This window comes from Triticum urartu, chromosome 4A (genome assembly GCF_056163025.1).
Source record: "Triticum urartu cultivar PI428250 chromosome 4A, HENAU_Tu73, whole genome shotgun sequence".
NCBI classification, from domain to species: domain Eukaryota; kingdom Viridiplantae; phylum Streptophyta; class Magnoliopsida; order Poales; family Poaceae; genus Triticum; species Triticum urartu.
In genome coordinates this window covers 535,953,146-535,976,297 of record NC_141876.1, presented here as the reverse complement: position 1 = coordinate 535,976,297, position 23,152 = coordinate 535,953,146, and the positions used below count along the sequence as shown (strand labels likewise).

Below are 23,152 nucleotides of genomic sequence, written 5' to 3'. Positions count from 1 at the left end.
AGATGCAATCCGATCACTCGTTGCTAGATGAACTCATAGATGGATCTTGGTGAAACCGTAGGAAAATTTTTGTTTTCTGCAACGTTCCCCAACATGAGAAGGCAAGTATTATAGATTTTTTTGTGCAGGCAAATGTTCAAGAGCTCAGAAGATAGAACAATGTTAGCACTCAAAAGCTCAGAGATATGAAATATTAGAACATAAGCATTCAAAGAAAGTGGCTCACCTGGCATAAAATTCACAAACATCTGCTATGAAGCCTGCATATTGTACCTACTTCCTGTGTAGAAGAAATAGAACAGTTTGATATGAGGGAAACTTTCTATGAAAATATTCACATGATATGTTTACAAAAATCACGTGGCCACAATAAATCTCAGCTTTCTTACATGACCAAGAATAGTGTTAAATCAATGCTTCAGTAGTAATTCACTGAAAAATAACATATCAAGAAATAACATGAGGGAGAGGAGTTTATCCTTCACTACGTCATATAGATCACCTTGATTCACCTCACCTGCAACCTGCTTGGATTTCATATCAAACACCCTTGTCAACATGACACATAAAAGATCTTCAGAAACAACATGAGAGAGAGAGGTGGTTAAGTTAGCAAATGGTAATAAGAAGGGTAAATCATGAACCAAAAATCAATGTAGAAAAAAAAACTGCAGCAACACCAATCGTTTAGTCAACTTTGTATCCAATTAGGAGCCATATTAAACAATAGAATAAACAAAAAAGGAACTCAGGAATCCTATTTACCTTCGTATTGGGAGAGTTGAGGGTGAAGCATGAGGGGGAGACCCTGTGATGGCGAGTGGCGGGGCAGCGAGGAGGCGAACGGGGCAGAGGGATCGTCACGTCGACGCAGCTCTCGCCGCGGTCGTCGTGAAGACGCTCACCGGCAGCCATCGGGTAGGCTAGCGAGACGATGAGCGCGTGAGGGCGGATGTCTTCCGGGTCGTTCCGCGTCCCCTGTCGGCTGCCTTCTGCCGCCCCTCCCAAAGAATCCTCAGCCGTCAGTGCCTTTGGGAGGAGGCCATCGGCGGACGGCGACAGAGTGGAGCAGCGGGCGGAGGATCAGCGGCGACGAAGGCCGAGTTGTGCGGCGGCAGCGGCGGAGGCCAAGCGGAGCGGGCGGTGGTGGGCTATTGGTCCGGCGGGGGAGTGGAGGAGCGTGCGTGCGGGGGTTGGTTGACTGGGGACGTGCGTAGGTGAGCGGGCGATTTTTTGGGATCGATCGCGGCAGGTGTGGGAGGAAAGGCTTAGGAACCGTGTGGTGGGGATTGTGTGATTATAGTGGTAGTAGATTAACTCAATGGCATGGTGGGTAATTAAAGCATAAAACACGTTTAGTAGGCTGGAGGGATGTAGACCATCGGATTACAAGTTTCGATGGATAGGATGATTTGGTTCTCCGCCCTCTCGTGCTTTTATAGGAGTAGTAGATAGATAGATGAAAAAGACCAGCACCACAGGCCCAGCACACGGGTGGCGGAATGGGACGCTATGAACCTGTGCCAAAAGGAAAATTAAAAGATCTTCACAGATAGACAGGGCCCACAGAGCAGAGAGTCTTAGCGGCGATGGAGCGGCCAGGCGGTCCCACCTGTCGGCTACACGCGTAATTTTTACTAGGAAACCCGGCCTCCTTCAAAGTTGAAGACTGAAGGGTCGGGGGGCGGCGGCGGCGTGATCGCAAGAGGTTCCGCCCGCTTCCACAACTACGCAAGAGAAGAGGGTGGTTCGTCGGGACCCCAGGCCGAGAAAGAAGATGAGCTCCCACATGGAGAAATCCAAGAACAAAAGGGCCATGGCGGCCGTTCCGGAGGAAGTCGAGGCGAAGAAGAGGAATCCGGGGATGGAGGAAGAAGAGAAGAAGGACTCGCCTGCACTAGCACTACTTCCCATGCCCGGAGGGAGGCGTGGCTGCTTCATCGATCCCAGGTGGCTCACTGCCAAGATTGCAAAGGAGAAACTGGATGCCGCAAAATCAGGTCCGAATGGTTCCCCTCCCCATCCTCAGAATCCAATCAATTGCTAATTGTGTGTGATCGTCTGATAGATGCATATCATGTTCTTGTAGCAGCTCCCCCTCCCCCGGTGAAGATTCCTACGCTTGAGCACTTTAAACCCCCGACCAGGTTTCACACCCAAGCGCTTCTCCCCTTGCGTGAATCTGGAAGCAAGGCGGCGCTCTCCGCCGCTAAATCTCTTGTGGGATTTCATCATCTCTTGGTATGTATATGCTGCCCTCTGGGTTCAAGATTAACTAGCTGGCTGACCAAATGCGTGGATAGTTTTACTACTGTATATAGCATTATAGCACTACCTCTGACTGTGAACACGTATCTTCAAAGAAATCGTGTGATGTTGTTTGATACTGTTGGGAACATGTGAGTGAATTGCAAGAAACCACCACATTTGGGGCTTATCTTGCAGAAAATAACATGGTCGCTAATCATTTGCAAAAGCCACCGCGGATTCAATAACAGTTTTGCAGATTGCACTGAACATGTCATTTGGCTCGGTTGAGAGCGTTTCCGACATGTGGGGCCCAATATGCGTGACATGGCGTAACGGACGCGCTGACGGTGCCGTTTGAGTGTACATCTTGTCGAGCCGGACCGACCGACCGACGGCGCCCGACCAGACCAGATCTGCTCTGTCCTCTCCCTCCAGCTCCAATCCATGGCGACGACGAAACCTAGTGGCGTGGACGGCGGCGGGGGAGTTGCTGCCGGTGGGGATGCTCCGGGCAGCGGTGCTGGAGATCCACCGGAGTTCTGCGGGAGCTCCAATCCGTCGAGCGCGCTGCCTCTTCCCCAACCGCCGTCGCCGCCGAAGTCGTTGGAATACGCGGCGGCTACTACGTTCGCCCAGGCGGTGAAGGCCAATCCGACGGGCAGCCACCATTTTGCCTCCTCCTTCGGCGGTGTGGAGTAAGTCATCCTCCTCCTCCTTTGTCATTTCCCTGATTGGTATTCTAGGGTTAGGATTGTAGTGTTAGGGTTCTATGGTTGGTGTTCTTGGGTAGTTGTAGTACGGCTAAGGTTGTAGTGTTAGGGTTCTAGCATTAAGGTTAGTGTTAGTTGTTAACTGAATTTTCAGTAAACTGTTAACTGTGTACTGAATTTATTGAACACTGTATATTGTTAACTGAATTTTATGAAGACTGTTAAGTGGATTTTAACACTGTTAACTAAATTTTTGTTGCCAACAATTTTAACTCTGTTAACTAAATATTGTGAACACTGTTAACTGTTAACTGAATTTATTGATAACTGTATGCTGTTAACTGAATTTTGTTTACACTGTTAACTGGATTTTAACACTCTAAACTGAATTTCTGTTGCCACCAATGAGACCTCTTAACAATAATTGTGAACACTGTTAAATGCATTTTATCTGAATTTGTAGCTTGGATGATGAAGAATGGGAAGTGAGGTTCCATTTCCTAGACAGAGATAACTTGGAAAGAACAATCTGTTTATCAGACATAACCTTCTGGAATCTCATTGCCCTAATAGAGGTAGAAGGCTATAGTTCAAGGGATTTTATGTATTATGTTAGAGATCCAGGAGCTGGGGTGTCAGGAATGGAAGAATTAACTGATGATGACAAGGTGGAAGAAATGTTGGATCACATAGCTAGTAAAGGAAAGAATGTTGTTAACATTACAGTTATGAGAAGTGATGCACCTAGACCAGTTGATTTGAACATTGGTCATGCTTATGAAGAGCAAGTTCCTTTGTCAGAAATACGTGTACCAGTTGTCTATGAGGTAGACAATTCAGGAGTTCTTTTCCTCAGTCCAGTGAAACCCCAACCACAGCCAGTCCAAGTAATGAACACACAGGAGAGCTCTTGTTTGTTGAAGCAAAAGGGCCCAAGTGAACCTGAGTTTGCTTTGGACAATGGTAATGAGAGGCATGAGTATTTCATGGAGACAGACCAAGAGCAAGAGCACATTGAGCAGATGATGGAGCAGAAAAGAAATGAAGAAATTCAGAGGTACAGGAGTAATATGATACAAAGAGAGAAGTACAAGGTAGCAAAAAGAAAACTCCCACAGCTGCTTACTGAGGAGTTCACTGATAGTGAAAGTGAGGATGAAGATCTTGAAGATGAGGACATATTGGCTAGGTTGGAGGCAATGAAGAGGCATAGGGATGATCCACTACATCACTTTGAAGGAGACACTGATGTAGAAGAGCTATATGGGCCAGATGAGGAGGAGGAGAATGAAGGAAGAGATGAAGAGGAAGGACAAGAGGAGCCACTAGATGAGGGCTTGAGAGGAGGAAGCAGCTGCACAGGAGGAAGTAAGAGGAGGGGGAAGGGGCCAACAACAAGATCCCATGCAAGTTTGGATCAAATCATAGAGCAAGACTGGGCACCTTCATCTGATGAGGAGAGCAACCCAGGTGACTTAAGTCAGGAAGAGAATGATTGTGCTCAGCTTCCACCATTTAAGCTACCAAATGGTAGGAAGAGCAGGGCCAAAAAGAATAAAGTTAGGGTTTGGTATGATGAGGAGAGGGAAAACCCACAAGAACAATTTGTCAAGCAACTTTGTTTCCTAGATGTCCAGCAGTTCAGGAGGGCACTCCTTACATTTCACATCTCACAAAACAGGAACTACTCATTTCATAGGAATTGCTCAGATAGAGTTATTGTAGTTTGCAGTACAGATGACTGTCCTTTTTTCATTGCTGCTTCCAAAATTGCACATGAGAAGGCATTTTGCATGAAGAAAATGAACTTGTACCACAACTGTCCTGCTGTTGGAGAGAGCACCAAAGTCACTGCAAGATGGTTGGCACATGAGTGTGAGCAACAGTTAAGGTCTGACATAAACACACCAGTCCAGGCAATAATTGACAATTTGAAGAAAAAACATGGAATTAAAGTGTCCATTCACATGGCCTACAGGGCAAGGAAAGCAGCTAAGGAAGTTGTCCAAGGAGATCAGAGGGCACAAAACACTAGGATAAGGGATTACCTCCAAGCTGTGCTGGATATCAATCCTGGAAGTAGATGCATTGTGACAACAAAGCATTTAAAGCTTCATCCTAGCAAAAACCCTAGATTTCATGGCTTGTTCATGTGCCTCATTGCTTGCAAAGAGGGCTTCCTAAATGGTTGCAGACCCTTCATAGGTACTTGCATAATTATTTTCCCAACATATTTGCCATTGCTTTTGTTTATTTTGGTGCTAATGTGTTATGTTTGGTTGTAGGTGTTGATGGTTGCTTTGTTAAGTTGACAACAGGGCAGCAAATATTGGCTGCAACTGGAAGAGCTCGCCGGCAACAACCGCAAGCTGCGCGCGCAGTACAGGGAGATCACGCGCTGGTTCCCCAGCACGGCGATGCTGAGGAACCATGCCCGCGGCCTGGTGAAGGTGATGACACCTGCCGAAAGGCAGCATGCATTCCCTGCCGGCTGCACCGTCCCGCCAGCGACCATTCTCCTGTGGGCGATGCGCGAGGTGCAGCGCTCCCCCGACCCTAGGCAGCGCGCCCGTTGGTGGATGTACCGCTCATCCACCACGCCGCCGACCGCCGCGGATGACATCACCGACGCCGTCCTCGCTCTCCCAGCCCCCATCAACAACGCCTACTGGGAAAGGCGCAATCCATGGGTGCTCGGGCCAGACGACGACTCCGACGCCGAGTCCGAGTCCTCTGACGACTACGACTCTGACGAATCTGAAGGCTACTCCTCTGACGACGAGGTGGACGAGGTCGTCATACTCTCCTCCGACTCCTCCGACGACGAGCCTGATGTGCAGCTCCTGGCGCCTGTCCTCCACGCCGTCGAGGGGCAGAAGAATAGCCTAATTGATGTGGATAAGCTGTCGGAGGTCGCCGACAACCCAGAGCTCGTCGTCGTGAAGCAAGAAGAGGAGGGCGGCGGTGAAGATGTGGTGGAGCCAGCGCCGGCCAAGAAGAAGAGGGCGGCGGTGAACAACAATGACGTGCGGCGCTCCCTACGCCTGAAGATGCTGAAGAAGGAGGAGTGACATGCTGTCTTCAGTTTCGTCAGAAGAAGAAAAAGTTCAGTTTCGTCAGTATGTTAGTTTGCCAGTTCTATCTATGTCAGTTGTATCTATGCAGCTACTATCTAATTAGTATGCCACTATCTATGTAAGACTATCTATGCAGCTACTATCTATGTTAGTATGCCACTATCTATGTCAGACTATCTATGCAGCTATTATCTATGTTAGTATGCCACTATCTATGTCAGACTATCTATGCACTATGAACTTGCTATCTATGTTCACTATCTACTTGCTATAATCCAAGCTATTAATTCATCACAAACTGAACTTAATAAAAGCTGATAATTCATCACAAACATAGTACTCTCACAAACAACATACAATCCAAGGTTCATTGCTATAGACATAATAGAGTTCACCACAATAAAGCTTAACACATTACAAGCTTTCCTCCATAGCTACTACAAAAGACATCATTGACACACATGGTCAGACAGCAACACAAATTAGTCCTCATCACAAATAGCCTTAATCTGGTGAAGCTTCCTCTTGTTGCTATCACCTGCTGTCTTGAGCTCAACAATGCAGGAAGCAAGAGTACTCTTCTCCATGGTCAACTTCTCCTTCACTTTCATCAGCTCAGCAATGCAACAATCCAGCTTATCCTTCTCTTTCTTCAGGTCAGCATAGCAAATCTCCAAAGTCCTCTTATCAGAGCTCAACTTTTCCTTCTCCTTAAGATGGTTGAACTTCAAATTCCTAATGACAGTGGCTTGAGCTACATGAATTTGCTTTAACTGGTCAACAACAGCCTTTAATTTTTTTATCTCGGCATCCTTTGTCATGCTGCTTTCCACACTAACTGAAATGTTGTCAGCATCATTCTTCTGGTTTACCTCAGGCTGGCTATCCTTATAATCCAAGAGGTTGTTCACATCTTCAACAAGCTTCTCATATGTCTCCTGCAACTCTTTTTTCTGCTGTGTGAGATTGTGTACAGTGCTTGCATGCTCCAGGCATGCCATCCTGTTTTCATGCTGGCTATGCTCATACATAAGCCAGAGCTTATGAATAGCATTCTGCAGATGCTCTGGCCAATGCTCATCTACCCACTGCACTAATCCACAATTTGCAACACCCTACAATAGAAAAAATCAGTTCAAAAATATAGACATTACTTACAGATTCAGTTAAATAGCTGATTCTGTTAATGTACCAGAATCACATTCATTTAATGATGAATAATTATGAAAACTACAACTAAGAACACTACCTATGAATCCTAGAACTAAATTTAGTAACTATAAACCCTAGAACATGAGCAGTAACTATGAACCCTAGAACATGAACAATAACTATGAACCCTAGAACAGGAACAGTTACTACAAACCCTAGAACAAGAATTGGAATGCTGCAAACACAACTTAAAACTTACTCCAGTGGCACAAGCAATGAACCTCCTACCAGTGCTTATCCCCTCAAATGCAACATACTTCCTCCCTGGATTCCCATGCTCACAAATCACATTCAAGTCGTCAGCAAGACCCTCGAACGACGGCTCATCAATTGTAGCTGGGATCTGAGAAATCCAACAAAAACGTGTTCAAATCGAGCAAATGTTCAACCCTACAAACCCTAGAACAGAAATGAGGAATAGAATGTTCTGACCTTGACAGGGGAGTCGTCGGAGGAGATGTACTGCGCGGCGGAGCCGTCTGTGCTCTCACTGTCGGTCCAGGACACCATGGCGGACGGCGGCCGGCGGTGACCGGAGAGGAGAGGAGCAAATGGGAGGGGAGCGAGCGAGTGTGGGAGCAGAGAGAGCGAGCGTGAGAGCAGAGAAATCGAGCGAGATGTGGTCGGGCGCGGGCGGTCTGTCTCTGGCGACCCGACCGCTTCTGTCTTAGGCAAATGGCGCCATCAGCGCGTCCGTTACGCCATGTCACGCATATTGGGCCCCACATGTCGGAAACGCCCTCAACCGAGCCAAATGACATGTTCAGTGCAATCTGCAAAACTGTTACTGAATCCGCGGTGGCTTTTGCAAATGATTAGCGACCACGTTGTTTTCTGCAAGATAAGCCCCAAATGTGGTGGTTTCTTGCAATTCACTCGGAACATGTTGACGATTCTGATTAGCAGAGCCAGGCAAAAGAGATTGCCAAACCAAAATAAAATAAAAATATGAAGATAGGCGTAATGTTCTTTTTTATAAATATTTTTACCAACATATAATATGAAAATCCAACTTGTTTGGGACTGAAAGTCGTCGTCGTTGTTGTATATACATACATGTGAAAATCAAACATCTGTTGGAGGCCATGCAAATGTCCAAAACAATATGCATTTATAAATGGGGTGACTATTAGTTTTTTTGCTTACCCCGTGTGCAACTGTTGTCCATTTAATTTACCGCTACATTAACATTGTTATGTCAATTGAATAGAACATAAAATAAACACTAGGTCTTAAGAAAAGATTATTATGACGTATTAAAGTTTCCGCAAGTCCTTCCGCATTCCATCTTCTGACCAATATCCTTTTTTCAGAGATGATTTGCCAACTGGTACTAAAATGTGAACATCGATGGGTCAGGCATAAACCTTGTGTTCTCTATTTGTGTTCCATGATCGGCCACATTATGGTTGTACGGCAACTGTATTTTTAGCTAGTGCCATATCATGAGTCTAGTTCCTTCCACACGCTCATCTAAGTATAGTTATCTTTCGTTGAAAGATGCTAAAACTAAAACATCATTTGACCATTCTACTTTCTATTTCCTCCTGTTTTTAACTTCTTATCAAACATGAAGTGTTTTGCTAATTTAATTAAATATAGTTTTATTCCACATCTCTTTTTTGTTGCATTTCATATATAAATCCGACCGTCTTTTATAAGTTGATTCCGAAAGTTAGTATTGTAATAAATTTTGTGTGGAGTATGTATGAAAAATCAAATTTGCTGATTTTCTTATGCCTCTTATTCCAATTTGTTTCACCTTATAAGAAATACATTTTTTGAAGGAAAACTATAGGAGAGACCCTACTCTATAAATAGAACCTAAATTTGCATGCATGAGGAGTTAAACTATGGTGGTGGGCTTGTTCATCCATTCAACCAGCCAACTGAGCTAGCTTCTATTGCATTGATTGCCGGTGTGGAATTTATGTGACTATCTCTTTTTTTGTGGGCATTTTTTTTGTAAATCTCTGACAGGTGGCTTTATATGCGTACATATGTATTTGTTATTTTGAAAATTTAGATTGTTTTTTATAAACTTGGTCAAACTTTATAAAATTTGACTTAGGTAAAAGCTAATATGCGGAGTAAATAAAAATGGAGGGAGTACAAAATATGTATGTATATACCCTGTTGCGAGTAAATTTCTCTTTCTTACTATTCTTATCCCTATCTTATATACTATTATTGCATTTGCTTTAGAACTCTACTTACTCCCTCCATCCGAAAAAGCTTGTCACAAGCTTGTCCTTCAAATGGATGTATCTAGCACTAACTTGGTGTTAGATACATTTATTTGAGGGAGAAGTTTTTACGGACGGAGGGAGCATTTATTTACCTGTGCAAGTTCATCTCCTTCTGTAATTGGCTACTTGTAGTTGCCTAGATGTGTACATGTTGAATCCGTATCGGTCTAAATATATTGTTTGAATGTCTCTTTCTTTTCTTACTATATATATGACGCTATTAACCCTGTTTAATTTATTTTGTCATGTATGTCTAATTAGTTAACACTAGCCATTGCTTTTCTACTACTTTAACAATAATATAACTGATAGATTGATTGATCGTCCCACAAATTGATGTATATACTATTAATCCCTGTTGTTATTTTTCTGATGTGTATGTCTAGTTAACCATGGCCATTCATTTTCTACTACTTCAGTAATATAATAGATAGATAGATTGTCCTGCAACTTGATGTATATTTTGCATTCATCTGGATAGATATAGGTAGCAAGCCTCTAAAGCGGTGCTCTGGTTTATTGATTGATTGGGATGAGGAGCAAAACCTGTGTTGTTTTGACAACTGCACATCTAATTCGCCAAAGGATTCTCCTGTCAATGTGTGGTTAGGCGGAGAAGAGTATACTTCCAATGCTGATGTGAGCCAATGTTCTCTCTTTTAACTTCTATGAGTGTTTTTTTCATTTTAGTTGATTCCAAATCACATTAATAATTACTTGATGTAAGATAGTTAGTGTGAAATTGCATTTCTTTTGCTATTGGACTTCTCTAGTAACACAAAGAAGCAACAAATATGTTTGATTAAAAACATTTATGTACATCTAGATTTTTTTTGTAGGCATTACTTAGAATGTAATCTGATTCTTTCTCCAACGTTTTTAGGTCACTGTTCATTTACTAGATGGCACTAGTGAAAAGGGTCAACTGCTGTACTACCAGACACACTATGATCTTGCTTTTGTGCGGGTTAAAGTGGACCAGCCTATCCAGTTGCCGTCTTTCAGTGAAGAAGTGACATTTGCTGAAGAAGTTCTTCGGCTAGGAAGAGACAATATGTTAGATCTACGGATAACTTATGGTAGAGCTGCATATCAGAATCCAGATATTGATGAGCGGTATCATTACATGTACTTTGATTGTGCAGATGATGATAACGACGACGATGAGGTAATATTTATTGTCACGAGATTGCATAATTGTTTAATGTTGTATATTGCAATATGTTATGACTATTTTTCTATGTTGTAGTATGACAGCGGAGGGCTAGTCATTAGCTTGGATGGAAAAATTGTTGGAATGTTCAACATTAGCTCGAGGGGGTCTTTCAAACCTTCTTCTATTTTGCTCAGTTGTGTGGATTTGTGGAAGAAATATGGGTGCGCTTCTCTCTATTTTCTCTCTCATGCAATTTAATCTACTACCCCTATAAAAGCACGAAAGGGCGGAGAACCCATTCATCCTATCCATCTAATCGTGTGATCTGACGGTCTACATTGCTCCAACGTACTAAACATGTTTTATGCTTTAATTACCCACCATGCCATTAGCCTGTCTGCTATCCTCTACTGCCTCTTTCAAAGGAAAACACAAAAAACAAAACCGCTGCCTCCCGCTAACTAGCCACTAATCCAATGCACGCACGCATCACGCACGTTCTCCCCCGAAAACTAATCCCACTCAAATCACGTCCCCTCGATCTCGATACGATCAGTCTTGGCAAAACGCCTCCACCGCTAGGACGTCCTGCCGGGTCGGCGGCCGCTTCACGCCGGAGGGCGCCGTTGGGGCATGTAGCGCCGCCCGCCGGGAGATGTCGTGGCCGTGTATGAGGACCAGCTGCCCCCGGGAGTGGTCGTGTCCGCTGGCAGCCACGCAGGAGGGCGTCATTCATCGCATCGCCTCCTTGATGCCGGCCAAGAGAGCTTAGGCGCCGCTTGCCGCTGTGGCGACGGAGGTCCTTCCGGTCTCCATGGGGCGCGCATGGCGTCCTCCGCAAGGCGGGAGAAGACGCCATCACAAGGGCCTCTGGAACAACACCGGTACACGTATATATCAAGACATCGAATTCTTCAGTGAGCAAGTGAAGCTCTGATCCCTCTGCTGGAGTCCATGGAGATGAATGTGTAAGCGCAGTACGGGGTCAACCCTGACAGGGAGGTGCTGGAGATCTTACAAGCTGAATCCAAGGCCAAGCAGGTAATAGATCTACAGTAACATCATACCTATTAAATTAACCTACGTTTGATGGATCGTTGGTTCATATCTAGGGGATATCAGGATGGATTGGAGTGTTTGTCTCCATTGAATTTTCTGCTATTTGTGTTGATTTGAACCCTGAAATTGATGCATTTTGTTACCATTATGAAAATAGAAACTGAAGATTGGAGCACAAGCTAGCTAGCTTCTTCGTGCATGCTGCTACCTGCTAGCTAGCGACTACAGTTTACAAATCATGGCCTTGCACTCTGTTTATGCGATGTCTGCATATGTACGAGATGCATGCACTTGCTTTCTGAGTTGCACTCGAGGCGTATTGATTATAGGTTACCTTATGTGCAGGTACGGCCAACCACAAGCCCACACATACAGATTGAAGAATGAAGAATTGCATGAAATGTTACCGTCTGTTGGTGATAGTGCTTTGCATGATTTTAGGACTTAGTGGATACACTGATCTAAATTTGATAGATGTTTCTTATTTAGTTTTTGTTTCAAACGCAGCTTTAATTGATGAACACTGTTACTAAGGAAGGTCTTGTTCCAAATGCACATGCCTTCCATGTTTAACTCTGAACAGAATGAACTGCACTTGCTATAACCAGACTGAACTGAATGTATAGAAACATGTACAGGTTCCCCTATCCCGCTCGCCCCTCCGGCAATGGTCCGGCCACCCCAGCAATGGTCCGGCCACCCGAGCACGGATCCAACATCTAACACGTGAATCCTCGCCGTCCCCATCCTCTACGAAGCTACAGGGAGCAGATTTTGCGGAATCTATCATTTTGTGTTACATTTGTTGCCATCCAAATATTTTGCACAGACACCTTAAATTTTGCTGCGTGTGAGCTATGCTAATTTAAATTTACATGACATTTTAATTTCATATTTCGAATTAAGATGCCATCATCACTTTTGGTTGTGGTAGCTCTACTCCACTTTGTCATTTCTTGATGTTTGGATTGACCATATCTTAATGTCCATTATTGCTAGCATTAGGAATTATATGCACATGAAGCTGAATTACAACATAGAAGACTTTGATCAAGATATACATTTTATATTTAGAAAAGATATGTAATAAGTCTTTTTATGTTCCCTCAGTAGTTATTCAATGTACCAAATTTATGAAATTTCAATTGATCAAGGGAGCATTGGTCTAATTTAAAAGAAGATTAGTAGCTTATTTGGTTCACGTATATTTAGAAGGGGCGGAGAAAATTTCTTGCTGAGCTTTTATTGTGTGTTGCACGTGCAAACTTATGTAATTAAAACTGTTGTGTTTTTAGTTAGGAATAGATGTATCCCGTTGGCATGAAACTATTTTCGATCTTCAAAACGAGCATTAGTAAAAACGTGCGTTGCACGTGCAAGCTTACTAGTAATCATAAACTATGTTTGAGTAAATAGGTGCAATAATTCATGTATATATTGTTATGTTTGAACAAATAGCTACAAGTAATAATTTATCAATGATGGTCTAGCTGGGCATGTTGAGACTTCAAAACAATTCATTATGCCAACCACTTGTTGGAAAGAAGATGATTACCTTACCATTATACTCTACATGTCTTTACTATCCACTACTAGGGAAAAGCTTATAGACAGACGCTTACTAGTAGCGTGGGTTTATACCCCTCGCTGCTGCTACTTACTAGTAGTGCGGGTTTATAGCCCTCGCTACTACTAAGTTGATAGTAGTAGCGGGGGTTTATAACCCTCGCTACTACCACGTTGTCTCTGTTGTGCCCCCCTGAACATGCCATAGTAGTAGCGAGGGGTATAAACCCACGCTACTACTAAGTTGATAGTAGTAGCGCGGGTTTATAACCCTCGCTACTACTAAGTGGTCTCTACTGTGCCCACCCGGGACATGCCATAGTAGTAGCGAGGGCTATAAAACCGCGCTACTACTATCAACCCACGAAGACATATGTACACATAGCGTGCGGAGGCCCAAATCCAAACCCACACTCTTCTGATTCCCCTTCTCCTCCCACTCGCCATTCCCTTCCTCGCCCACCACCACTGCCGGCCTCGCACCTCGGCGCCACTCCAAATCTGGCGACCTCCTCTCGCAGACCCCTCCCCTACCCCTCCATCCTCCTTCTTCTCCGATGTTGGAAGGAGAGAGAAACCAGCAGAGCGTCATCCACATGGCGGCGGCCAGATCCGCCATGGATGCAACCACTTGCACCTCCTCACCGGGTCAAGGGTCCCACGACAAGCAGCAGCAGGTCACCGAGATTCATCTAGGGTTTCAGGCGTCGGCACCAACTCCGGCGGCCACCGGTGAGTTCCTCCTCCTACTGCTCTCTATCTCTCTCTTCCTCTTTCTAATAAATTTCTCTTCTTTTGTAGCAGCAGTAGACGAGAGCTGCGGGCACAAGTTGGGTGGGGAAGCACCATCACCACGAACAACTTCATCCCCTCCAGGACCAGTAGCAGCCATGAATGGAGAGGACGATGACGCCGAGCAAAAGCAGCCGCCATGGCTACAATTAATTTTTTTAATTCTGAATTAGTTAGTAGTAGCGCGGGGCTCTGACCCGCGCTACAACTAAGTAGTAGTAGCGCGGGTGGCAACCACGCTATTACTACTAGAAGTAGCAGTAGCGCGGGTACCACCAGCGCTACTGCTAAAAGTTATCTGTAGCGCCCTAGCAGTAGCGCAGCCCCCCGCGCTACTGCTAGCAATTACCCCGCGCTACTACTAGGGTTTTCCCTAGTAGTGATCGTTTACAGCTCAAGTGCAAACTGAATTTAATAGAGATCAATTGTGATAGGCGTCCAATTTATATCGAAATATGTTAATTTTTTTAACATAACATCATGGAAGATCCTTTTTGAGTCTTTTTCAACTCTTACTAATGTATCATTCCCGTTGAACTCTATTCGAATTGACATATTGCTTACTATTGGGTTCTTTTGCAACATGCTAGAAAGAAGTTGGATTCCGCTGAAGATGGCTCATTCAGAAAGTATAACTTGCTTGTGTATACCATGTTATAAAGATTTTAATGATTATTTGGTTTGGTATAGGCGCATCCCCCGGCCCCAACTTGGAATGACGTTTGAGGCCATCAAGCTTCTAGAGCCTGCTCATGTTGACAAGATATGGCGCATGTGCCACATTGATGATGGTCTTGTTGTTCAAGAGGTATATACAGTGCCTTCCTGAATGTACTTAATTTCTCATGTGTATAGTGGTTAATTATTGCCAATTGAACCTTAGGTCTTGAAAGGATCTCCTGCTGATAAATTTGGAATCGAAAGAGGTGATATTGTTGAGTGTTTCAATGGAGAGCCCATTTCTAATACTGTTGAGGTGAGTGCATTAGATATTTGTAGGTTTCTAATGAAGTGACAATAAGTTACATCTGCGTGACATTGGGTAACTTCATGCTCTTGATTCTGTGTTTTTTCTGCAATTGTCAGTTGGAGAATAGGTTGATGAACACATGCAAGGGCCTTTCAGACAATTATAATGACCTTATTGAAGTTCATATTTCTGTAAGTTCAGTTCTTGATTGATCCTAATCTTATTACTAAAATGCTAGCACTAACAAATGTGTTATGCTGACTCCATAGGTTGGGGTTTTTCACACGCTTAAAAAACAGCGAAGGATTGGAGAGTTGACGGTAAGTGTATCAGATCTTGGAGAAGTTATTGCAAGAGGTACACATCTCCTATTTTAACCTAGTCCCATCTAAAAATTATCTTGGGGGTTAATTTGATTTATTCCTCTCTGAATTTCTAGAGATAAAAAAATGCCACTGCAGAAAAACGATTATAAAAAATGCCACCGCAACTTCCCCTATACTTTGAAATATGTTGTTATGCCCGATTCCACACTAGTACCGGTGAATAGCCTCTCGTATTTCGCTTCGTATGCCTGTAGATAGGATCCTTACCTGTAGAGATCAAATTTGCCCCAGCCTCTTACCACACATCTAGCTATCTCAAATCCCTAGCAGAAAACCCCAATCCGCTTCTCCCCCACACAGTCTGCACCCAGCCTCCAACCGCCTCTGCCTGACTTCTTCTATCCCGGCGACTTGCCGCCACTACTTGTGCTATTTCCTCAGTTAGCTCCCCGCATCCTACGGTCCGCAGCGATGAACTGCACAGTTTCTCCCCTGCCTGCTGACTTGGACTCATGCTCATGACAGCCCACGGGCTCCAACTGCCTTCGCTGCCTCCCAATGTTCGAGTCGTCACGGGGAGGAGCTGCAGTTGTGCCTCCCCGTTCGCCTGTTCTAGTCACTGTGAACTGCAGGTTGCTCCGCCCAGTCCTGTTCCATGTCTGCAATGTATATGCTGCAGCTTGCACAATTTGCTGCAATGCGGTGTTTTTCTATTTCAGGTAGCTAAGTCTGTTACCAAAATATTGAGCATGATGACCATGATGTTGACATGTACAGAAAGGATCAGTTTTTACCAAAAACTTGAGCATGACATCTACACATTTTACCAAAAAATTGAGCATGACTTTAGGTTGGAACAACTAGAAATCTATGAGTTCACACAATATAAAGCATCAGATTGGCAATAAAAGTTCCATGTTGTGTTGAGCATCTGGTTCACCAAATATTTCAATGTTCAAACATGCAACTTGAAGTTGACAATAAAAGCTCCATAATTCTTCACACACAAGTTCACAAAATACAAGTTCTCAGCACAAAATACAGTTGACAAGTTCTTGTGCAACGATCCATAAGATAAAACATAGTACCGAGTAAGAAGCAATGATATGTAAAACAAATTAACACGAGGGAAAACATTAGTTTGATGTTGGGTCTTCACCAACATCAGATAAGATCATAAGAGTTCCTGTTCGGATTCGGGCTCATTGCATGTTTTCTTTGTATGGCCCACTCCTTTACATATTTTGCACCTGACCACCTTTCTACCAGGTTCAAGAAAAATCTCCTAATTCTCTGCTTCTTAGGTCCGTCTAGAGTCCTTGGAGAAGGTGAGTGTACTTTGCAACCCAAGTCCACTTTCACTCAATTGTGTCTTATTTGTGAATCTGTCATGGATGGTGCTGACCCAGCATATGTTGCCCTAAACTTCTCAATGCTGTAAAAATTATCCACATGTGCTTGGATCTCAGCTCCCCTGATTGAGCAGATGAAGGCCAATTCATGAAGGCATGGCTTCCCAGAAACTTGACACACTCTGCATGAACATGTGCTATCTTATATGTTCATGACGCGTCTCCTCACATTAAACTTACCCATAATGAGCTCTCTAATACAGCCCCTTGAAGTCCTTAATTTGACCGTTAAAACTTTTTTCAAACCATGCAAGAGGGCTGCATGTATTTCAGTATAAGAAATAAAAGAGGTTCTGGTAAATGGCTGGTGGCCAGCAAACCCGCTTCAGTACAGCCCCCTCCTAAAACGTATACAGGGGCAAGGTAGTCTTTTGACACCTTACCTATACATACGCTCGATGCCCCAGTACGAGGCGCGTTCTGTTTGACTGATGTGCGTCCGCAGAGGGAGAGCCTCCCGAGTGGGCCGGCCCATTATTGCGTGAAAACTGTGAAAATAAACAACCACAAGAAAATGACCAGCAAAAGGATTCGAACCAAGCACCTCAGTATGATAAGCGCTGATAGCTAGCCAATCCACCTAATAGCGTTCTCCAATAAAGAAACGCTAGCAGAATGATCACAGCAACCCGTTTAGTGTAGCGAACCATTTGTTTTCCTGCTTCTTTTTCTTTTTTCTTTGTTTTTTTTCCTATTTGAAGTTTTTTTATTCTCAACAAAACTGAATGCTTTTAATTTTGTTCAAAATTTCATAAAATTTTCGTTTTTTCCAGTTTAATTCATATATTGGAAAAATTAAATCACATTTTCAGAAAAAATGAATTTTTGAAAAATGTTCATGTCCTTAAAACATTGTTCAGAATGATAAGGCATGAACAGTTTTTGAAAATTACAAACAAAATTTTGAAAACCAGCGATTTTTGGAAAACACAAACAACAATTGGTATTTTCAAACATTTTTTTAACAAGTCGAACAAAAAAGTTGAAACCAAAAGGGTTTATGGAATTTCGTCAAACATTTTTCTGAATTTGTGAACAAAAAATTGAAAGCAGGAACATTTTTTAAATTCCAAACAAATTTTGAAAGTGCAAACGTTATTTGAAACTCCATGAACATTGTTTGAATATGTGAATAAACTTTGGAAAAGTGTACTTTTTAAAATTTGTGAATTTTTTTGTAAACTAGATTATTTTTGAAATTGCGATTTTTTTGTAAACAACAACAATTTTTAAGAGTAAAATACACCTTAAGTCTTAAAAATATTTGGTGTGTGTCATATTAGTCCGAATACTTTGAAATTTATATATGGATCCTAAAAGTTTGCCAAGTGTGTTGCTCGCAGTCCTATCCACGCTGCATCAGTTTTGACACGGGGTGGGCGGTTGACTACTTCGATGTGACAACTTTTTTGCACACCCCCTCCCAAAAGGTCATATGTTCTAGTAATTTTGTGGCATTCACACTTGCGCACATTGTATCCCTTGTCCTCCTCTCCATATCCAATGGCCATTGTCCACCTCGGCGCCAGAGCACGATAAACATGATGAGCTTCCTGCATCATGCGTTGGAACCACTCTGACACGTCTACCTTTTCCGTCGAGGTAGGATCGTCTATGTTGTGGAGGAAGTAGGGACGAAACCATTAAGACTTCTGCAACGGGGTGGAAGGAGGAGGAAACGGGATGAAGCATGTCGGCTGCTTGTTGCCACCGCCGCCCTCGCGCGTACGACGATGTCGCCACAATCTTTGTGGAAGGCAAAAACCACTGCATGGGGAGGGGGCCTTGGGTCATTGTGTGGGAGAGCATGACTGCCGACGATGCAGATGCAGGATGGCGGACTTGCTAGCAAAAGTTGGGGTCCGTCCAGAGATTTCCAATAAAATACCATGTGTCAGCGGAGAGTGTTTGAGTAGGCCAGAAGGGTCCGTTTGGGGGCAGCTCGTTATTCAACATCCCTTAAATGGCCCCGATTTTTTTTACTGGCTCTGCATGACCAATTCAAGGTACCATGCCAAGTTTTTTGAGTTTTAGGCAATTCTTTCATTTTCTAGAGTTTGTTTTGTGGAAAATAGCCAATAAATGGTCGGACGTGACGCAACTTGCATATGGTGTCGGAATTCCTTCAAACCTGCCATGGATGCCTACCATGGGCAATCTCACTTGCTTGCAAAACATGGGGTCATTTCATGCATGTCAAAAAATTGACCGTGTTTCATGGTAGGTGAGAAGGGTCCATTTGGTAGCAGTATGTTTCTCAACATCTCTACAATGGCTCTATTTTTTTTTTCTTGGTATTGTATGACCAATTCAAGGCGTCATGCCAATTTTTTTCTTAGTTTTCAACAATTCTTGCATTTTTTCGAAGTTTTCGATGATAAATGTCGGGCGTGATGCAACTTGCATACGGTGTCCAAAATCATTCAAACTTGGCATAGATGACTACCATAGGCATGCCCACCTGCTTGCGAAAGTTAGGGTCAGTTCATGCATGTAGAAAAATAGACCATGTTCAATGGAGGAAGTTCGAGTAGGCCAAAATGGTCTATTTGAGAGTTTGTTTTGTTCATGGCCTTGTATGACCAATTCAAAGTACCATGCCAAGTTGTTTGAGTTTCTGGCAATTCTTGCATTTTCTATAGTTTTCTCAGTGAAAAAATGGTCGGACGTGACACAAACTTGCATACGGTGTCGGAATTCATTCAAACTTGGCATGGGTGCTTACCATGGGTATGCTGGCCTACTGGCAAAAGTTAGGTCATTTTATGCATGTCCAAAAATAGACCATATTTAACGGAAAGTGTTTGGATAGGCGAGAAGGGTCCGTTTGAGACCACATTGTTTTCGGCATCTATCACATGACCCAAATTTATTCCGTGAGCTTATATGGCCAATTCAAGGCACCATGCCAAGTTGTTTGAGCTTCTGACATATTTTGCATTTTCTATTGTTTTTTCTCGGTGAAAAAAGTCCGATAAATTGCGCATGAACTTTTGACAACTTTGAACACCTTTTCCAAAATTGGTAACAAATTTCCAACAATTGATGAAAATTTTGAACAAAAATTGGAAACAATGTACTATTTTAAGAAATTAACAACTTTTTTCAAAGCATAAATATTTCTTAAATCTATGAACAATATATTCAAAAACGTGATTTCTTTTGAAATTCCAGAATATTTTTAAAATTCTAAAAATATTTGAAAACAAGAACATTTAGGGTATTCCAAAAAAATCAGTTTTTAGAACAAGTTTAAAAAATAACAATAAAGTTTGAAAAGTAAAATGAATTATCAAGAAAAGAGAATAAAAATAAAAATAGAGAAAAACTATTTAGGCGTTGGCCTAACTAGGCGACGCTGTCAATTGGGGGAAAACCCTATGACGCTTATTATTTCCCACATATGCAATCGTTATGAGTGAACATGGGGCAGCCCATTTTAATCTGTTTGTTGCCTCTGCAGATGCCGGTTTTGGGAACCTCTAGATAGTTCCAGGCCGGTTTTTACCAGTTTGGGAGCGTTTAAGAAGGTCCATGAATTGTTTTTTTTCATTTTCAAAATTGCAAAGCTCAAAAAAGTTCAACATATTTATTTTTCTATTCGTATTTTTGAAGAAAGTTCAAAAATATCAAAAAATGGTGGCGTCTCAGAAACCTTTAGAGTGTCAAAATTGTTTGTGTTTTCAAAAGAAATTCGGAATTATAAAATAACATTTTTAAATTTTGTCTGGAGTTCTAAAATGTGTTCCACGTTTCGGAAAATTTGTTTCCACTTTCATAATTTTCTTTACAATATTGGAAAATATTCGCGTTAAAAAAAGTCACGTTCAAATTTCAGCAAAAATGTTCAAATATGTCGCTTCACATAGTTCTTTAAACTCCGCGCAGTTAGTTAGCCAAGAAAGCTAGCTCATCGTAGTGGTTTGGCTTGTTTGTTTATTTGCGGGAGGTCTATGGTCGATTCCTGCCGTAGGCTAATTTTTTGTAGTAGTATTTTTCACTCTTTCACTACAAAACCACTTTAGAGATAGATCGTTGATGGGCCGGCCCAATTTACTGCGTTGTGTACGGTCAGGGTGATGTATTTTATAAAAGGACCATCCTACCCTTTTTTATGAAGGGGTATCGGCAGATCTGGTTCGTCAATGTGTTTAGGGGGTTGTATTGAAGAAGAAGTGTTGTTGAGAACAGAGTTCATCCATGCTTTCTTTACCAAAGCATCCATGTTAGGTTGTGTGTAGTCTTGTAAATTTTAGGATTATCTTGGGCTAAGAGATCCATGTTTGTGCTTGTAGGTTTGCCAACCCATAGGATTCTGGGCATGAATTTTGTGTTGTGTGACATGTTGCAAAGAATGTGGATTAAATACTGCTTGCATTTTGCTCCCTCAGTTATATGGATACAAAACATTGGCCTCGATAGAGGCGTCATTATTTGGCACTCATGTTGATGTTATTCTTTGTACAGATCCTACTGTCTCATGAACTTGCTGCCAGAAAAGGGATGCCAGGCTACTAGATGTTCCTGTGTTGGGCGTACTGTGATGGATACTTGACCTGTGACCATAGCTAGTACTCTAGATATTAGAAATGACTTTATAATTTGTATATATGAGTACACTGCACAATCCGCCGGAAAAGCTTTTTGGGTGTGTCGAATAGCGAGTGGAGCTCCGAGTGCATTCTTCCTTTGTGGTGTCTCTGGTGGGATGAACTTGACCGACAACACATTTGGCAGCTTGAACTTCGTCCGCCACACATTTTTCTTCTTTTTTGGTGTCGGCGGTGGGATACTCTTGGCCCTGTGCATTCTTCCTCTTTTTTTGGTGTCACCGGGGGTGGTCTTGGTCCGCCACAGATTCTTCTTTGGTATTTCCGGTGGAGTGATCTTGATCCGTGACACATTCTTTCTTGGCAACGCTACCGTGCCAATTCAGGCAAGAGCCACGGTAGTTGTAGTGACAAGTTAAAATCATTATTATTGAACATTCTTTCCTTTTGAAATAAATTCTTGAAATCATATTTTGCCAATGTCACGCACATTGTTTCTTTCTGAAACCATTTCTTGACATAATAAAGAAGTGTTAAAATCACCTTTTGAACTTTTATTTTTTAATCTTTGAATTAATTTTTATTCTATGATCATATGCGAACTTGATTAAATAATTATCTTGAAGCCAGCCAACTCATGACCTAAACAGTGAACAACGTGTGTGTTTTGAGAGGGACCAATCATGTGGATAGACTCCAGAGGTGTGTACAATACGATAATTTTGCATATTCTATATTCTTAAAAAGTCTATCCCAATTCTTTCAACATGCAAAGTGTTCACTTCAACGTTCACACTAAGTCATGCATTTATGTCTTCTCTCACACTAAGCCATGCATTTTAAGTCGGCCACATAAGCAAGCCATGCATTTAACCTATAAATTACAATTATTTTTTGCATTAGTCTATGCATGTAATGCTCCCATATTATACATGCATGTTAGTCATACTTCATAGTTTGTTCAAAATGGCATTTTAACTATGATTCAAAAGTTTTTCCCCCTATTTTAGACACATTTTTTATTGATTTTCAAGAGCTTATATTTTTATTATATTTAATTATTTTTAGCAACTATTTATGCCTTTTTCATAAAATTATGGCTGTGGGGCATCATCTAGTTGACAAAAAAATGCTTCGGGCCTACGCTGCTTCTGCAAGCAGCATGGGTGCAACCCTAGCCTCGTCCCCCACTAGCATTTTCCTTCCTCCCCAATGTCGTCAGCGGTCATCGTCGAGCGAAGCCCGCGTGATACTGGCGGCTGCAGGGCCTATCCTCCCCTCTTGCTTGGCTCGAGGGGTGCCGCGGGCGGCCCTCCGTGGCAAGGGTGCATGATTCCTGGTGGCTTTTGGCGGTGGGGGGTTACGAATGAAAGGGTAACAACATGGGTTTGGCAATAGTATGGTTTTGGTAGTTGAGAAAAGTATTTAAGTTGTGATTTAAGATGAATTATTAGGCCATGTTGGATTATGATAACTTTAATATAAGGCTAGTGTATGGAAAGGAGTAATAGAAGATGGTATTGGTTACGACAATAGATAAGGCCATATGAGTTGAGTTATGACCACCTGGATTGAGTTGACTTTAATTTAGTAATGGACAAGTTTGGGAAAGGCACAATATTGTTCAGACTGCACACGATAAGTTTATTTGTATTCTTGCTTGAATAGTATTGTTGTTGTTGCTTAAACTTTGTTATTGCTTTGTTACTGGTTTGTTTGATTGCTATATATTCAGATGTCTTACAAGTTCATTCAAAGTACTTACCTGTCATTGTATGTGGCTAGATTTTGAAGAAGATGAATAAGCTAAATGGTCGCCTCAG

General features: G+C 42.5%; 2 protein-coding genes across 2 annotated transcripts; one reads left to right on the top strand and one right to left on the bottom strand.

The window, feature by feature from the left end:
* Positions 1 to 2,694: 2,694 nt before the first annotated feature.
* On the top strand, positions 2,695 to 6,031 carry LOC147976466 (uncharacterized). Its single transcript, XM_087519389.1, has 4 exons — positions 2,695 to 2,945; positions 3,424 to 3,923; positions 3,957 to 5,050; positions 5,279 to 6,031. The coding sequence occupies exons 1-4, from the start codon at positions 2,695 to 2,697 to the stop codon at positions 6,029 to 6,031; spliced, it is 2,598 nt and encodes an 865-aa protein (XP_087375515.1).
* Positions 6,032 to 6,519: 488 nt separating this feature from the next.
* LOC125534113 (uncharacterized) lies at positions 6,520 to 7,759 on the bottom strand. The gene is made up of 4 exons (XM_048697413.2): positions 7,682 to 7,759; positions 7,449 to 7,592; positions 7,012 to 7,152; positions 6,520 to 6,975 (listed from the first exon to the last, which is right to left on the bottom strand). The coding sequence occupies exons 1-4, from the start codon at positions 7,757 to 7,759 to the stop codon at positions 6,520 to 6,522; spliced, it is 819 nt and encodes a 272-aa protein (XP_048553370.2).
* Positions 7,760 to 23,152: the final 15,393 nt, after the last annotated feature.

Excerpts from the sequence above, each read along its gene's own strand:
- LOC147976466 (XM_087519389.1), top strand. The coding sequence starts at position 2,695 with ATGGCGACGACGAAACCTAGTGGCGTGGACGGCGGCGGGGGAGTTGCT. Across the intron at positions 2,946-3,423 it reads TCCTCCTTCGGCGGTGTGGA|CTTGGATGATGAAGAATGGG; the intron begins GTAAGTCATCCT and ends CTGAATTTGTAG. Across the intron at positions 5,051-5,278 it reads ATCCTGGAAGTAGATGCATT|GGCAGCAAATATTGGCTGCA; the intron begins GTGACAACAAAG and ends AGTTGACAACAG.
- LOC125534113 (XM_048697413.2), bottom strand. The coding sequence starts at position 7,759 with ATGGTGTCCTGGACCGACAGTGAGAGCACAGACGGCTCCGCCGCGCAG. Across the intron at positions 7,593-7,681 it reads CCGACGACTCCCCTGTCAAG|ATCCCAGCTACAATTGATGA; the intron begins GTCAGAACATTC and ends TGGATTTCTCAG. Across the intron at positions 6,976-7,011 it reads GCCTGGAGCATGCAAGCACT|GAGACATATGAGAAGCTTGT; the intron begins GTACACAATCTC and ends AAAGAGTTGCAG.